General features: G+C 38.1%; 2 protein-coding genes and 1 long non-coding RNA gene across 3 annotated transcripts; 1 reads left to right on the top strand and 2 right to left on the bottom strand.

Moving 5' to 3' along the window:
- The first annotated feature begins 3,712 nt into the window (after positions 1-3,712).
- LOC126624745 (aquaporin NIP1-1-like) lies at positions 3,713-6,087 on the top strand. The gene is made up of 5 exons (XM_050293846.1): positions 3,713-3,919; positions 4,158-4,382; positions 4,709-4,906; positions 5,396-5,457; positions 5,586-6,087. Exons 1-5 carry the CDS (start codon positions 3,800-3,802, stop codon positions 5,794-5,796), a joined length of 816 nt encoding a protein of 271 aa, XP_050149803.1. The 5' UTR covers positions 3,713-3,799; the 3' UTR covers positions 5,797-6,087.
- Positions 6,088-10,057: 3,970 nt separating this feature from the next.
- LOC126623757 (uncharacterized) lies at positions 10,058-12,757 on the bottom strand. Its single transcript, XR_007623869.1, has 2 exons — positions 12,183-12,757; positions 10,058-10,225 (listed from the first exon to the last, which is right to left on the bottom strand). It is a non-coding gene; the product is annotated as an uncharacterized LOC126623757 (long non-coding RNA).
- Positions 12,758-13,511: 754 nt separating this feature from the next.
- Positions 13,512-16,130, bottom strand: LOC126624157 (seipin-2-like). The gene is made up of 2 exons (XM_050293195.1): positions 14,991-16,130; positions 13,512-14,208 (listed from the first exon to the last, which is right to left on the bottom strand). The coding sequence occupies exons 1-2, from the start codon at positions 16,056-16,058 to the stop codon at positions 13,723-13,725; spliced, it is 1,554 nt and encodes a 517-aa protein (XP_050149152.1). The 5' UTR covers positions 16,059-16,130; the 3' UTR covers positions 13,512-13,722.
- Positions 16,131-18,028: the final 1,898 nt, after the last annotated feature.

Genomic DNA, 18,028 nt, shown 5'->3' with positions numbered 1-18,028 from the left:
TTTTGAAATTATTATAAGCACTACAAAATGTCATGTTGCACTTCTTCATTTCTAATTTTCATTTTCATAACTCTTTTTTTTAGAATATTAAGTAATACTTCACTTTTTTCTTTGTAACTCTCAAAGTGGAACTTTTTATAAACTCTCTGTCCTCAGGGTTTAACATCAATTCTCTCGTCAACATTATAAAACATTGTGCAAAAAATATAAGGTGACAAATAATTCATAATTCCACTTTTGAGAGAGTCCCCTTAAGCTTTGGCATTTCTCTTTGTCAATACCCCACTAAAAGGATCCTTTGCCTTCAAAACTTCAAACTTTTGTTTTTGGCGAACAAAAAACTTGAGACTTATGAATATAACCTCTGCATACAATTATCTGTCAAATAAACATACCAATACAAAGTACTTAACTGTCGATCACCTTCAGACCTACCCCTACCCCAACAAACCAACAAAATACAAAGACATAAATAAATGAGGAAAGCTAGGCATAAGAATGACATCACTGAAAAAAAAGCATGCAAAATTTACTTTCCCATTTTTTTCTGTAAGTACATTGCTTACCCAAAACATCAGCATCATGATCCTACAACTATAAACAAGAAAGAAAGGACTTGACCAAGCTTCAGTTAAAAGAGTGTGTATAGTATCTTTGTAGTTGAAAACTGGAGATAACAAACAACAAAAAAGAACGGGCAATGCATGGAAAATTTCTTAACAAATTAACAAAATTAATGCAGGAATTAGAGTCTTTGCCTGCCACTGAAAGCAACATAAAGCTTTCTAGCAACTTCACGTCTCCACGAATTTATTGGAGACCTCTATTAAAGTTCTCTTTCACTTGCCATATGGATTGGTCAAAATAATTTAATTTCCATACCAATCTACAAAAAGGTTGCGTCTTTGTGACAGGAGGGTCACGGGTTCGAGTTGTGTAAACAGTCTCTTTGCGAAACAAGAGTACGGTTGCGTATGAAAGACGTCCACCCCCACCTCCCTCGGCCCTCGCAAAGTAGGGAGTCATGTTGATTTCGATCACCCTTTTACCAATCTACCAAAAGACAATAAGTGTTAATATAATCCTGTGTGAAAGCAGCAGATTAGAGGAAATATACCAGAATTTAATTAGTCCAAACCCTAAATAATTGGTATGACAAATGGGGTGGAAACTAACCACGTGGATGTTGAAATGGTGAATAGTGGGAGGTTAGATTTTGCATGCTCATTGAACAAACTTAAGGGTTGGTATCAAATTTCTCTTGTTCATCATTTGGTTCTGATCTTTTGAATTGAATGAAAGATTAAAGACAAGTTGATGTTAGCATGCACTAAGAATTATATATTGATAATTAGATTTCATCCAGATTCAGGTAACTAATTGGGTCAATGCAAAAACAATTAACTTTCTAATTGCTTCATAATTGGGTAATAAAAAGGCACTTCATGCAAGGTAGTGTCGTTGACTAGTACTGAATCACCAGTGGGTACAATTTTGGATAAAGGTCATGGAAATTATATATATATATATATGCGCATTTTTTAGAGACAAAAGTTATATATACATTATTCATTTTTGTTATAAGCGATGTTCCTAGTCTACGTTTAATTAAGAAGAGGAGGAGAGTGTTGAAATCTTGAACACAGTCATGAGTTAAAGATGAAGATCTTATTCACCAGGCAATCCATCATTCATCATAAATTATACAGTATTAGAAAGTAATAGTGATCCAGCTAAACGTATTGGGTAATTTTCTCTGATCGAATTACCCAAAACCTAAGTAACGTAGTAATGGGTTAATGGTATACTAAATTTAGAATGAAATAATTCAATTTAAAGAAGAAATGTGGTGGCTCTTAATCTTTTTTTTTTGTTTGTTTTGTGTCAAAGGTGGCTCTTAGTCTTAGGCTATATCATCTTATACTAAATATAGAATAAAATAATTCAATTTTTTAAAAGAAGAAATGTGGTGGCTCTTAGTCTTATTAGGCTATATCATCTTATACTCTATAAAATTAATTGATTGGTTTAGTGTTAAAATCTATGCGATGAACTGCAATTGATCATCACTCACGGATTGAAGACAAAAATCCTGTCTTTATAATTTAATTTGATCTCTTACCGTCACGAATAGTCCTTTACGAAAAAGTTCATCAGAAAATATATTACGTATTTCTTGTCAATTTCCACCAAAACATTATTTCTTGTTTATTTCCCCCTATACTCATCTATACTTTCAATATGAATGATGTGTGTCTCAAAATAATTGGTTTGTTTATTAAAAATAGGGGAGCATTCTATTTCTGTCTTAAATAATTGAAGAGCAATTCAGTGTTATGGTAGTTCCAAGACGACTTAATTATGATTAACCTATGCATTTTAGATATTGCACCTGTCTTTTTGCTGTTTAGCATCTTTTTATGTTCACTAACTTTATCACCAATCTAGTTTACTTACACTACTTGCTTGGAAAAGAATAAAGGTCGACTTTGGAGGTTTTAACTTTTAGATTTATAATTTTAAATTATGGGTTTGCTAGATAAAAATTTATTAGTTTTTTGGGCAATGAAAGTGATATTTTGTTTATAAATGCAAATTACGATTCTTGACATCTTGAAGGAAATCAAGAGGTTTCTCGAACCAAGTACAAAGCATATTTAGCTTAATCACAAGCTACTTCATTAGCACCACGAAGAATGAGTAAAACCTTTGAAATGGCCCAGCTCAAATTTCCAATAGGATCCTTACATAACGTGATCCTACATTTTGTTTTTAGGACTCATGATTTTGTTTTTTTTTGATAAATGATATTGTTAGTAGGTTAAATTGTTAATGTTAGGAAATATAGAAATCAATGGGGATCACCAAGGTACGTAGGCATTTTATTATTTTCCACTATAAAACTCCATCTCCTAGAACTTAGGAACCTTCAACAATAATCTTTCTCATGAATTTAGTTACTAATTAAGGTGATTATAATGAGAGAAGTTATTGCATCACTAGTCTATTTGAGGACTTTGTTAAGGTAGTGGCCAAACTAATATAACCTAAGTGGTGGAACTTAAGTTGAAATGAAAAGAAAGAGGGCTTAGTGAGGGAGATGTGTATTATAAATGAACAATTCTTGCTTAACATTAACAACCAAAAAAAAAAAAAAAAATATCCCTGGTGAACCTCCTCGTTCCAACGTTTGCATTTTACAAATCTGTCTAATACGTGTCATAATTAGAACAGTTCATTTGCTAAATCATCATTTTAAAATCATGGATTTACAAAAAATCAAATAAACTAATAATATTTTAGTCATCCATATGTATCAAACAGTCTGTAGATTCTCTCTCCTTCAAATTTCCTCCTCTCTCATTTTCCCGTATGTCTCTCTCTATAAAGAAGAAACACAAAAAATTGACGTAACTTAATAGTGACCGTTCAAATAAGAAAGGATTAGAAGGAGAGAATTTTGGAGGGAGAGGACCCTACTCTTGGTAGAAAAAAGGCATTCGTGTCCGCTCTGTATTTCCGGTGGGTAGTTGAAGCAGGCTTGAATGCCCCTTTTGTTATTTCACAAGCTTGCCACATTTTTCAACGATATCTCCTATGGAACTCCAATTTGAATATACCTTTTATGAAATAAATATCCTACAAAACTTAAAGCCCCATCCTTTTCTTCTTGAGTCAACATCTCTCTCCCATAAATTGGGTTGTCCTGCAGGGTTGTTTGCTCACTCTTCACCTTTCCTCCTCTCTCTCTCTCTCTCTCTCTCTCTCTCTCTCTCTCTCTCTCTCTCTAGCTTCAGCCATGGCTGATACTACAGCAACTAATGGAACCCATGTCTTGAATGTTGAAGATGGTGATGCCAATCACAAAAACAACCAAGAATCCGGCAGCTTTTGTGTCTCTGTGCCTTTCATGCAAAAGGTGTGACTTAATCATCTTCTTTCTGCCCAACTTTCAGTTTCAGAACCATTTTGTTTTTAATGAGAAGTCGTTATTCTAAACTATTTTAATTCACGGAAAATTGGCAGGCTGAGAACAAAATGCTTACTAACTGACCAAATTCAAGTCTGTAAAATCATTTTTGTTAAATATAAATTCTTTGTTCTAAGGAAGCAGATCTTAAAGTGAATGATAAAGTTGAAACCTTTTTGTGCGACAGGTGTTTGCTGAGGTGCTGGGAACCTACTTCGTGATATTTGCAGGGTGTGGGTCTGTGGTGGTGAATTTGGTCTCGGACAAGACGGTGTCGTTTCCTGGGATTTCTATTGTTTGGGGGCTTGTTGTGATGGTCATGATTTACTCTGTTGGTCACATCTCTGGTGCCCATTTCAATCCTGCTGTCACCATTGCCTTTGCAGTGACCAAGAGGTTTCCACTCAAGCAGGTGACCTAATCAAACCAACCCATGAATTTTTATTTCTTCCTTTGAAATTGGTAAACTGCAGAGATTAAATTTCCTAACGTCCTCTTGTAAATAAATAAAAATGCATGTGTTTCTTGTTGAATAAGGTTAGTCTAAGAAACTCTCTGTGCCCCGTAAGTAGAAACTAAGTGCCGTCAGATGAAATTGTCATGTGCAACATAAACCATGTTGCTTACAAAACAAACTTTGCTACATAATTTGAGACCGAAACCATAATGTTCTCTTGCCCAGTTCCTTTTTTATGTTACTACAGTTCTCTCTATTTGTTCTTATTTTTTGGTTTATAGGTACCTGCTTATGTAGGAGCTCAAATTCTTGGATCAACACTTGCAGCTGGTACTCTTCGACTGATCTTCAATGGGCCCCAAAACCACTTTGCAGGAACAAGTCCTTCTGGAACTCCCTTCCAGTCATTTGTGATTGAGTTCATCATCACATTTTACCTCATGTTTGTTGTTTCTGGTGTTGCTACTGATAACCGAGCGGTAATTACTTCTTTTTCTACCTCTTAACCTCTATACAACTTACTTTCGTATGGGACCTAACATTTAAAGTTTCTCATGTCAATCACGCACACCTATGTGTTTTGATTCCTCATGGAGAAATTTGTGATTGACTTGAGATTCTACCACCGTAGCATCCTAAATGCAATGAAGTTCTTCCTCTTGATTAACCTCAACATTGTCAAAATTGGTCCAAATTTCCCAATTTTTAAAAGTAACCATATCCAATATGGTTGATTAGCTAACAAGGGTTGGTGTCAAACTTCTTAACTTGTTAGACTGATATAATTTGATTTGGCAATATTATACTACTTAATTAAACTAACATATTCCAAAATGTCTGCATCATATATTTTTTCATGTTAAACTATGACAGAGACAGTGACTTGGTCATTGAATCATATCCATAACGACAGTGATTCCTGAAATCTTGTGGCGATTTTATTTTTCTTCTTTTGTTTGCTTACGCAGATTGGAGAGCTTGCTGGGCTTGCGATTGGCGCTACGGTTCTTCTTAACGTGATGTGTACAGGGTATTAACTTAGTAATATCATTTTAAACATCCTTCAAAGATATATTTGTTTACTAAGCTGTGACATATATCTCTTAATTAAAAATTAAGATGTGTCCTAATGATTTGGGTTCACATTATACCCTGCAGACAGATTTCAGGAGCATCAATGAACCCAGCAAGAAGCATAGGACCTGCAATTGCATCATGGCACTATAAGCACCTGTGGGTATACATTTTTGGACCAACGCTTGGAGCTGTGAGTGGTGCCTTGGTCTACAATGTCATCAGGTTTACAGACAAACCACTGCGCGAGATCACTAAGAGTAGCTCTTTCTTAAAAGGAGTGGGGCTCAAGTAACGGCTCGAATTGGTGAAAAAATTAGAGGAAAGGAAGGGTTTATTAACTAGTTAATTCTACAGAATTAAACAGATTTGTGGTTAGATAAAAGAGAAGGAACAGACCTACCTTTTTTATGATTTATGCACTTTTTGTTTTTTGTTTTCCAGCAAGTCAGGTGGCAGATGTATTGTTCTACAGTTGAAAGTGGAAATTTGAATTCCCATGTTTGGATATTACTGTATCATATGTTATCTTCTGATCCATGCACAGGTTGATAAATCAAATCGAAGTGTGTTTTTGTTATCGTCATCTTTTTTCCCAACAAATGAGCGTATATTTACACAGACAAATTTACATGTTGTTTAATAACTCACAACAAGTCATAATTTAGTATCAGACTCATTACAAAGCAACTCACAATGAAATTCCTTAACGAGTCACTACTTTTAGTATCGGACCATACAAAAATACTTATACAACATGCCGTTAAGCAACTCACAACAACTCACGATTTAATAGCATACCCTACACAAATATCTCACCTTTTTCTCACGTTAGTATAAGTTGAACTTGAGACATGATCTAATTAAATGAAACTATCTATGAGCTGCTAAACCGACTGGTGATGTGTTTTTGGCAATGTTGAGCGATTGCAATTTACAACATGCATATTGCATGATCTCCAGATAAAGAAAGACTAAAAAGGCATGGGGGAATGAAGAGGAAGAGGAAGAGAAAAGACTCAAGGAATGGCGTTAGTGTTGTAAAGGATAAGATTGAAGTTTTTGGGCATTTTATCACATGAATCCTGTTCATAAATGGTATTGGCATGCAATGCAACACATTAAAAGTGCAAAAGTGAATAATAATCCACGTTTTATATGCAAAATCTCATGGAATGCTCGACTCAAAATTGACAAATACTAGTTGAATCACGAGTCATGAATCGAAAAGTCTCTTGAACCCTGGGTTGCAGTTGCACAACTACAACTCAAACTCCTGCTTCCAAAACTTAAAGAACTTGAACAGCAAATAAAATCAATGCAACGCACAAGAACAGTCATCATGCACTGCATGGTACAAAGTGGCATTTCTCCCGTCACCGACGTATCTTTAACGGCATTAATAACCTAAAGAGTTAAGAGTACATAGCATCCAAATTTTATTGTATCGCTGATCATGGTGAAATGCATATTGGATTTTAATATTGATTTGTATGTCCCACTCTAAATGTTGTATTAACAAATTAACTGCAACCCCTAAACGAGGTAGTCCTAAACAATTATTAATTACAACCCTACCCTAGTCTTAAAGGTTGCAGGAAAGTTGGAACAATTCACATTCCTTATGTTTTCCAAGGTTATATGCAGTTGATGTCTTTCAAAATCTCTCATATCGCTATAAGTCCAGAGTCTCCATCGTAATGTAGGATATAAACCATTGGGGGATGGTTCTGATGGTCATGACTTACTCTGTTGGCCACATCTCTGGTGTCCATTTCAATCCTGCGGTCACCATTGCCTTCCAGTGACCAAGAGGTTTTCCATTGAAACAGGTGACCTAATTAATCACCATTACAAGTAAAAACTAACCAAGATATTTTTTATAATTACAACACACATAAACAAAAATCATTTAATATGGTAGAAGATGATATTCGAGATATGGATAAAAATACGGATAGAAATTTATTTCTTCCTTTACAAATATAAAAGGTTTGGAGTGCCACTATAAATTTTTATGTACGAGCTCAAATCCATGGATCAACACTTGCAACTGGTAGTCTTAGACTGATCTTTAATGGGACCCAAAACCGCTTTGCACGAACAATTCCCATTGCAGCCATTTGTGATTGAGTTCATCATGACAATTTGCCTCATTTTTGTTGTTTCTGGCGTTCCCACCTATAAAAGAGCTGAACCCTTCAACAGGCATAGGACCTGTGGGTGTACATTTTTGCACCAACTCTTGGAGCTCTGTGTGGTGCCCCTTGGTCTGCAATACCAACTAATAAGCAACTGAGGTCGGATTCATGAATTATACATTGGGTTAGTATATTGCCTCGATTTATAATTTTATAGGACAGTTGGAACAATCCACATTCCTTTAGTTTTCCTTTATTAAAAAGGTTTAGGACCCCTTATTATCCTACATTATTTAAATTATATAATTTTTTATTCAGTTAATGCCTTTCAAATCTGTCCAAAGGTTTATGCAGTTCATGACTTTCAAAATCCCAAACCCTAAAAATCCATAGTCTCCATCGTGAACCCAAAAGAGGGCTACAAATACTACGTATTTGTTGACTGAAATATGGAATAATTGCAGAGAAACTAACACAGACATCTTTGATCATAAGAATACAGATAAATTCCCATTGAAACGAAATCCACATGAACAAAAATGAAAGGCACGCAAAAGTTTGCCTACCTGTAACTCCACTTGTAAATTCACCCTTGTCACACAAGTTACATAAACCAACTCCCCAATCTGATCATCTTCTGTTCCATTGACTGCCAGATCAAGAAACCCTTCGCTGCCTGAAATTTCCTCTTCTATAGAGGTAAAGGGGCAAAGGCTTCTATGCCTCTCTACGGAGACAAGGCAAGTATAACAGAATCGCCGTCAAGAAGACAAAGGCTTCCTACACAAATAGTTGTGTTTTCATGTCGACCTTCAATTTCAACTTGTTTGATACTTCTTTTCTTCAAATCAAGCCAAAAAAACTTATCATAGTTGTCCGTAAAAAGAACCATTTCACCATTCTTTGAAAAAGCCAAAGGTTTGAAATAGCCAAGCGATGTACGCATAGTTTCCACATCAACAGAATAAATTAGGGACCAACATTCTGCCTCTCCGATTTTTTTTCATAATCCAAAAATCCTTCCGGGTATAAAAATGATCAAGACAAATACATAAAAAGCTTCCTAAAACGTCCAAAAACAGTCTAGAATTGTCATCCCCATTAACCGGGGTCGGAAACTCACAACATTGCTCAGTGGAAAGATCAAGAGATAGAATTTTGTAACGGTTGTCACCTGCGTTTCTTGTTAGCCAACTTAGAGCACCTTTCAGAAACAGGATATTCTTTGAATCAAATCCAAAACCATTGGTAGACATGTTTTGGATCCGTTTCCAGGAGTTGGATTTTAAGCTATAAACCTTCACCTGAGCGCCCGTAATAACCCCGTCCCCATCAAGAAATTCCACAATTTTCACAAATTTATAATCATCGTTAGCGAAATCATACCCGAAACCATAACAGGGACGTCCTAATGTCAAATCTGTTGGCTGGTCAAAGCCATGTGGAGGGTATCTTCTTAAACTTTTGAATTGATGGATTCCATATGGCAAAATCGCCTTCATCGCTCCTATGTTTAGTGTTGCGGATGCAAACAAGACCGTTAGAGTAGCCCAATATGTGAGTGCAAGTACCAGGGCGTTTTAGCGGCGCTTCCAGTTTCTCAATGGTCCCGAACGCATCATTATCGAAGAACGCCAATGAACGTACAGGTCGTTCTCCGCAGCGTTGGGAAGACCGAATTCGGCTCCCTCAATTAAAAGGGTACGAAAAGAATTGGTTCTAATAGCACGTTGCTGATGGACATTGATGAACTTTCGGTCATGGATGGTGGCATGGTAAGCTTTCGAACACACATGAATCGGATCAAATCCTTGGGAGGGATCCGTGAAAGGATGTCAACGATTAACTCCGGCGGCAGGTTTGACATGGTTGAAACCTGAAAGGTTGGCTTTGTGTTTGACATGGTTGATGAAATATGATAAGAAAACCCTATCGAACTTAAGAAGCCCTAAGGGTAAATATATAGTTAAATGAAAAAGATAACCGAAAATTTATGACTTGCTTAACAAGTTCAATCAGAAGCCATATTAAGAAAAGGATATCTGAGTAGATTGCTTATTACTAAAGTAAAAAGAACAAAAATCTGGATATTTTGCTTTAAAACAAATCGAGAAAGATATGAGATACAATTTTCGTGATGTCTTTTCTTTCTCATTAAGCTCTGCATGTGCAAGTTTATCTTACGCTACTGGTTCCAAGTCCGGATAAAAGAGGAGAGGACGTCAAATAATCAACAGCCGACACTCCTTTTCACTTCGAATCCCTATGATAATGAATTATAAACGAAATTGCTCAAAAACTTGGTTTTCGCCTGGAAGTGACGCAATGCGTAGCCTGGGATTGATAAGTGAGCAAGGGTCGCTATTGTTGTGCCTTGGCTGTTCGTCAGTGCGGAAGTGAGATTCAGATTGTCTCACCAAACTGCAGACCCACAGTTGAACAATTTAAATTACAAGAAATAAATACACTGAGAAATTTACGAGGTTCGGCAAAAATCTGCCTACGTCCTCCAAGAGATATTGCTCTTCACTATGAGAATAACTAGTACAAGATACACTTGAGTTAAATCAACATAACCCAAACCTCAATCCCTTGTACCCTCACAGAATTTTACTAAGAGCCTCACTCTCCCCAAGAGTTTCTCACTCTCACTCTATATTTTCTCTCCTTTATGTTCTCCTTCGGATGCTCTCTCAATGCATTTCTAAATGCACAAATATTGCATCTAGTTATAGGCATACACTAGCAACTATGCCAACAAACAAGACCAAAAAGTCTTAAGTTCACATGACATAATTATCACCTAGCATGCATCAAAATCTAGTCTATAAAGTACAACTTTTCTCCATTTGTCATTTAATGCATATAAAATAAAACATGCACAATTGTGTGCAAGCAACCACAAAGTCAAGTCTTGCTTCCAACTTTGCTTGTGGTAGTCACCATGTCTTCTCTTGAAACAAGACATCCATGCCACAACCGAAAGCCAAACACAAAGTGGCTACTGCCATTTCCCTGTAGCACTCAGAAAGTTACACTATCAAAATTGTTGCCAACTCATAAGTATATGAGCCAAACACAACAATCTCCACCTTGGCGAATATACCATGCAAAAATCCTTGCATCCATTGCCAAAGCCTCAATTGGCCTTACGTACCAGTATACACACCCTGAATCAACCTCGTTGGTCTTGTTCCGATTCAGTCATTGCCAATGCATGTGCAGCTGCTGCAAGCTAAAAATCACCATTTAGCTTCAGACGGGATCTCGACACATCCTCGTCTCCTCCAGCAGGTTTTTCCCCTTCTTTATTGTCTGCAACCTGGAAACTTGTCAGTGCACCCATTTCCAGCAACACCCGTCTTGCCAATGCATGTGCAACTGCTGCAAAACCCCTGCAACACTTGAGACTAAACATCACCAGGAGAAGTGTTGCTTCGAGTACCTACAGGGCAAACTCGAAGTCTTCCGCCACAAAATTGCTACAACCCGGACCAAGATCATCCTTTCTTTTTCTCAAAGGACAATTTTTCTTTTTATGCCCGAATTCTTTGCAGTCGTAGCATTGTAAACCCTTGCCTCCGGAACCGGATCTGAACCTGTTGTCTCTCTCAGATCCTCCTCCCAATTTTCTTCCACGATTCCAACCTTGAACAGCTAAAGCAGTCTCGTGCCTACCATCAACAATGGTCTTCTTCTTTTGTGTATCATAAGACATTAAAGAAGCATGCATCTGCTCCAAACTTACTATATCTTTTCCATGTAGTAAGGTTGTCACAAGATTTTCATACGAATCTGGAAGTGAGGTAAGAAGTAAGAGGGCTTTGTCTTCTTCCTCAACCTTAACATCAACTTTCCGCAATTGATCCAAGTATCCGTTGAACACATTCATGTGGTCCATGAGATTCCCGCCTTCATCCATCTTTAGCTTGTACAGCTTCCGCTTCAGATGTAACTTGTTGGTCAAACTCTTAGCAATATAGAGTTTTTCCAACTTCTCCCAGAGTGCAAGCGCAAAATCTTCATCCATAACATTATTGATAATGTTGTCAGCTATACAGTGTCGAATTGTGCTAACACAACGCGACTCCAGCTCCTCCCACTGGTCATCTGTCATTTCTTTAGGCTTCTCATCTTTTCCCTTCAAAGCTCTAGCCAAGCCTTATTGAGTCAAGACATCCTTTACTCTCATCTGCCAGAGAGTAAAACTACCTTTCCCATTAAACTTCTCATCTGAAAATGACATGTTTGTAGTCATCATGGTGAATAAAAAATCTGAACCGTCAATGAACCAAAGCTTCCAACAAAGCTCTAATACCAATTGTTGTGCCTTGGCCGTTCGTCAGTGCGGAAGTGAGATTCAGATTGTCTCACCAAATTGCAGACCCACAGTTGAACAGTTTAAATTACAAGAAATAAATACACTGAGAAATTTACGAGGTTCGGCAAAAATCTGCCTACGTCATCCAAGAGATATTGCTCTTCACTATGAGAATAACTAGTCCAAGATACACTTGAGTTAAATCAACATAACCCAAACCCCAATCCCTTGTACCCTCACAGAATTTTACTAAGAGCCTCACTCTCCCCGAGAGTTTCTCACTCTCACTCTATATTTTCTCTCCTTTGTGTTCTCCTTCAGATGCTCTCTCAATGCATTTCTAAATGCACAAATATTGCATCTAGTTACAGGCATACACTAGCAACTATGCCAACAAACAAGACCAAAAAGTCTTAAGTTCACATGACATAATTATCACCTAGCCTACCTAGCATGCATCAAAGTCTAGTCTATAAAGTACAACTTTTCTCCATTTGTCATTTAATGCATATAAAATAAAACATGCACAATTGTGTGCAAGCAACCACAAAGTCAAGTCTTGCTTCCAACTTTGCTTGTGGTAGTCACCATGTCTTCTCTTGAAACAAGACATCCATGCCACAACCGAAAGCCAAACACAAAGTGGCTACTGCCATTTCCCTGTAGCATTCAGAAAGTTACACTATCAAAATTGTTGCCAACTCATAAGTATATGAGCCAAACACAACAGCTATATCTCCATCGATGCCAGGAAGCAGTGTTAAACAAACAAGGGCGTTGTACAAACTTTTCATACAGCCGACCCCACTTAGTGGGATAAGACTTTGTTGTTGTTATAGTGTGTGTATATATGAGAGCGGATCCGTGGCACCACTTTTTTTCACACAACTTTTTACACACATTTTTGCGTGGCTCACTCTGTAATATACTTTAACAATCCAAACCATCTGTCTTTTAAAACATCATTTATAGATCATCCTTGCAGAAAAAATAGACAAATTTAAAATCATTAAGACATTCATTTGTAGTGAAGAAAATAGATGAGATTATACAAAAAAACCTTAATCCCTTAGTCCAACGGTCATATCGTAAAAAAAAGTGGTGTCACCGATCCCTATTTTGTGATTATAAGAATAATCTAATACAATATGTAATGTAAAAGTCAATATTTACAACCATTTACGGCTTTTTACGAAAAGTGTCTTGTTTTTAGCTCTGTAAGCAAATGGATCAATATTTCTGAACATGGGTTTTGAGCCCCAGGAACACTACAAGTTCTTCATGCCAAGTTAATTGTTATGATCTCCAGTGCCATAATCTGAAGACCTGGAATTCCCTTGCACACAGCTCTCCACAAATCCAAACTCCATTCGTTATCTATTCAATACATGTCACGCTCCCTCGGCATTGGCCGTATAGAAAACTTCCACACTCCGAATCAAATTACAACCATTTCGTAACACAAACTTGTCTTAGAATTTCAAGCTCAACGTAATTCATTCGCACAACAGCTACCAAGAAAAATGTCAATGGCTAAATGAGTAGATATAGAATACAAATGTAAATTATAAATTGCTTCCGACATTTATATGGAAAGACAAATTTCAACAGGTAAAAAAAAGGCATTATTTACACCGCGGCTTAAAGAAATTAAAAAATGAGTGGAAATTTTAAGTTAGATACTATAGAATTGAATAGGTTAAAAGTGAAAAGTCTAACAAAGGTTCCCCTACTTCCATAACTACCGGCATGTTTCCAGTTAAGTTCGTACCGGGAGGCTGTTTTGAGTGGCAGTGCTGCTGACAGAACGATCCCTTGGTCTAGTTCTCGGAATAACTAATGGTCTACAGCAGATTAGAGTAACGAGCATCTCCGTCATGAACACCATCATGCTTATCCAGACGAATATAGTTTTCTTCCAATTCCATATAAATCTTCTAAATAGGGGAAGTTCTGACTCAAGGGTCACCGATGAATCATATATTTGGGGAATACCGGCACCAGGCGAGTATTCTGCACGCTGTTCTATTGTCACCTTTAAGCAGGCAGTGGGAACATCACCTTCGATAAACCCTCTAAACTTGAGAGTCAGAGTTTGGGATTCTGAAACGTAGCCGGCAACAAGAGGGACAACCTTAAGGAAAGTCAATAGAAGGCGGATAGGCTCACTTTTGAACTGTAACATGCATGGTTGGCTCGAACTGGCAAGGGTTTTACCATCAACAGACAGGAACTGGACCCTGACCTACAAAAATAAAACAAAATTAGTCAAATAAAAATTCATGATAGCAAAACGTCTTTTCAGAGAGAAAGAGCGAGAGATTGCCAAATCTTTAGTTTTTTTTTTTTTTGATTTCAATTACATGGCAATGTAAAATTAACTAGGTTTTGTTAATCAGGATTAACAGTGGATCTAAAAGTGTTGATGGTGAAAGCCTCTAATGGAAATTAAAATTTTCATTTCTTCCCCTGTAACACAACAAGTGGCATAAGGTACCCGAGGTATTTAACTCAGAGACAAGGAAAGAGATATACTAGCTCTTTTCTTACTGCTGTATCAACAATTCAACTTCCTTACTTCCCCTGGTGCCAGTATAAGAATTCATGATGATAGTAAGATCTCTAAACAAAAGAACAGCATCACCAGATTTCTACGAAAGATCAATGCTTTAGATTAAAGGAAAGGCTTACTAATCAATCTTCATGTCCCACATTGTTCCACAGTTCCTATGCCTTCTAAAATCAAGTGACGACTGTGACAATCTTGTGCATCTCCGTTCGGGGGACAAGCAAGGAGAAAACTACTGCCATAACACACCATATGTACACAATGCTACTTGGAAGCTAACGACTACGATCACCAACCCAAACTTCATATACCCTTTTATAAAACAAACGAAACTCTACCATGAAACAGCAAACTCGAAACAACCAATTCCATTATGAATTAATGAAAAAAACAAGACGCATGATAGAAGTCTGAAACAACAAATAAGAATTCACATTTAAGTGAATAAAGCGAGTTACCTGAAAGACTCCGAGATTCCTGTTGTACTCCGATTCAGGCAATATGGACGAAACAGTAACCCTCAATTTATGACCAGGAGGTATAACCCGATACCCCCCATAACTCTCCCCAGCCTGAACCTTCTCTTTACAATCCGTACCACAACTCACACCAGCGCACGACATCACTGGCACATAAGCCACCGGACTGTGTTTGGTGTAATCAAAATTCAACATTTCCTTCATCTGCAGTGGCTCCACCACAATGCACCTCACTAAAACTCCACTAAACAAAATCGACGAGACCAAGAGAGAACACAAGACAATACCAACATAGAATGACCAAAACAAACCCCAACCACACCGCAATGCCACCTTCCAAACCGCATTGTTGTCCTTCAACCACTCGAAAACCAGAGGACTCACACACCCACTAGCCAAATTCCACAAATTTAACAACTTTCCGTTTAAATACTCTCTCCCTCGACGCACAGTTTGAAAGGGGTCGACTACCAGCATGTAAGAATTGTGCAAAACCCATATGGGAAATGTTACGATGCTAACGAATAGATTAATTTGGAGCCCAATTGCTTTGATTACCAATCCTGCTATGAAAACAAGAAGGTTAAACGAAGGGTCACCGATTTGCGCGGCCGAGTTGGCGGAGTCGGCGGATGGGCCGTCGTTGGCGGCGGTAGTTACAGTCGAACCCTCATCGTTCTGGTCACTCGGAACTTGCGCCGAGCTGCCTGGGTCCGGTGTCGACTCGGACTCCCTCAAACTCCGGGGGAGCTTAAATCTTCTAGCTCGGAAACTGAGCCTGGCGTCGTTGGTGGGGTCAATTCGGGAGGAGCTGAGAGAGGATTCTTCTAAAGTTGAAGTGTTTGAGTCGTCGCCGGTGAATGCTCGGACAAATGACCTGCGACGGAGGTGGGTCGCCTGAGGGGGTTTGGAATCGGGGAGAGAGAGTGTTGGGGGTGACGTGGATTGATCTGATTCATCGTCGGAGGGGAAGTCGTCGAGGGCGTCGAAGAAGACGTCGTCGTTTTCGTCTTCGTTGTTTGAGGCGGGAGGTTCTGTAACTTCCATCGCTGCTGCAGCGTAGCGTGGGGCTGGAGTTTGCTGATTGCTATCGTATCAACATCTGCCACTCATTACTTAAGAACGTGAAGAAAACGCTGCGTTTTTAGAGCAACGCCAGCCATGCTGGTTGCTCGGGCCACAGGCGAGGAGAAAGAGCCCTCGGGCCGGTGGGTGCAGCTCCAGCGGGGACGGGCCCGAGTGAGGGTGGGAGCCCGAGTCGGAGGCCCGTGGAAAATTGACATGCCTGACCCCCGAGCTCGTGTGACGTCACGCTGACGCAAGGGCTGGGTCCGGCCTTTTTTTTTATTTTTTTTGTGTCAGGCGCGTGCCCCTCACTCGCGAGTGGGGGCGCGTCGCCCGACATGATTTCAGGGGGATGGCCCGCGCGTCAGTTACCGTTGGGAAGCCACGTGGCTTCCCATGGGCCGTTAGATCCCAACGGTTCTTTAATAAGAACTGTCCGATTTACAACGGTAAAAAAAAAAAAGCTGATTTTATATCAACCGTTCGATCTGAGATCAACGGTTGATATTAATCTGCTTTATAAATTAAAAAAAAAGAAAAAATAGTTTTAAAATTAAGAAAAGTTACCGTTGTGACACGTGGCACAATCTGGAGTGTTGGAATTCAAAAATTTTAAATCCAACGGCAGAGATTAATTATTTGAATAAAAATTTAAAAAAAAATTGTAAAAAATCAGAAAAAATCTGAAAAAAAATTGTAAAAATTTGTTTTTACTTTTCTATAAATGCACTGTTATGGACAAAGTAATCGTCCAACAGCTCTTCACCCCGTCGTTGCCTGCTTCTATCAATGTTTCTTGAACGGTTGGGCCTGCATATCTGAGCAACAGTCTGGATGACTCGACGGGAATGTGAGGCTCTGGCCATTCTTGTTTCATCATCTCTCCTTCTACGCTCCTCATCCTCTTCCATCTCATTTTCGGCTATCTGAAGGTTGAACATTCCTTCAGATTGGTTAAACAATTCCTCCTCTTGCTGATCGATTTCCCACATCATCCTTGATGAAGAAGAAGACATTGTAAGGATGGATGGTGAAGAAGAAGCAGAAATTATGAATAATGAGATAGAGATGTTGAGAAAATTGGTGTGAGATTTGTGAGAATGGATGGTGGATTATATGGACGATTCAGAAAAGGATCGGATTGTAGATGAGGCCACGTGGCATGCCGTCATTCGTTAAAAATCTAATCGAAATCTATCCTCAAAGATTCTGAAAAGATAATGACACATGGCACGATCGTATTGGATAAAATCTTATCGAAATCGATCTCCAATAATTTTATATTTTCGGATAATGACACGTGGCGCAATTTTAAACGAGTTAAAATCTGATCAAAATCTATCGTCAAAGATTCTCAAAAGATAACGACACGTGGCACGATGACATTGGATAAAATTCTTATCGAAATCGATTTCCAATAATTATCTTTTCGGATAATGACACGTGGCGCAATTTTGAACGAGTTAAAATCTGATCAAAATCTATCGTCATAGATTTTCAAAAAATAACGACATGTGGCACGATCACATTGGATAAAAATCTTATCGAAATCCATCGCTAAATAATTGTTTGTTTTTATAAAATGACACGTGACGCAACGAGAACGATTTAAAAAATCTTATCCGAAATTACAAATAATTTTATTTTGTATTATTTAAACAAACAAAAAAACTAATATTTTATTGCCTATTGCCTGGGAGGAGGGCTCCAAGGGTGGAGATGCAAATGGCAATTACTGTTCATTAATGGCAGTTACTATTCATTTAAGGCAATTACTGTTCAAAAGGGTGGATTCAATAGTGGATTGCCAGGGGGAATGCTCAATGGGTGGAGTTGCTCTTAGCCTTCTCGTTTTTTAATTATTTTTGGATAAAGCTTTAGATAGAGTAAATGCTCAAGGAATGAGTGTAAAAATTAAATTATTTTTAACTTCTTTGTTTAAGAGTAAAAAG

This window comes from Malus sylvestris, chromosome 5 (assembly GCF_916048215.2).
Source record: "Malus sylvestris chromosome 5, drMalSylv7.2, whole genome shotgun sequence".
Lineage (NCBI taxonomy): Eukaryota > Viridiplantae > Streptophyta > Magnoliopsida > Rosales > Rosaceae > Malus > Malus sylvestris.
The sequence above is the reverse complement of the archived record's forward strand: the minus strand, read 5'-3'. Positions and strand labels throughout refer to the sequence as shown.

Coding starts and splice junctions, on each gene's coding strand:
- LOC126624745 (XM_050293846.1), top strand. CDS start 3,800: ATGGCTGATACTACAGCAACTAATGGAACCCATGTCTTGAATGTTGAA. Junction 4,383..4,708: donor AGAGGTTTCCACTCAAGCAG/GTGACCTAATCA, acceptor TTTGGTTTATAG/GTACCTGCTTATGTAGGAGC. Junction 5,458..5,585: donor CTTAACGTGATGTGTACAGG/GTATTAACTTAG, acceptor TATACCCTGCAG/ACAGATTTCAGGAGCATCAA.
- LOC126624157 (XM_050293195.1), bottom strand. CDS start 16,058: ATGGAAGTTACAGAACCTCCCGCCTCAAACAACGAAGACGAAAACGAC. Junction 14,209..14,990: donor GGAATCTCGGAGTCTTTCAG/GTAACTCGCTTT, acceptor TTATTTTTGTAG/GTCAGGGTCCAGTTCCTGTC.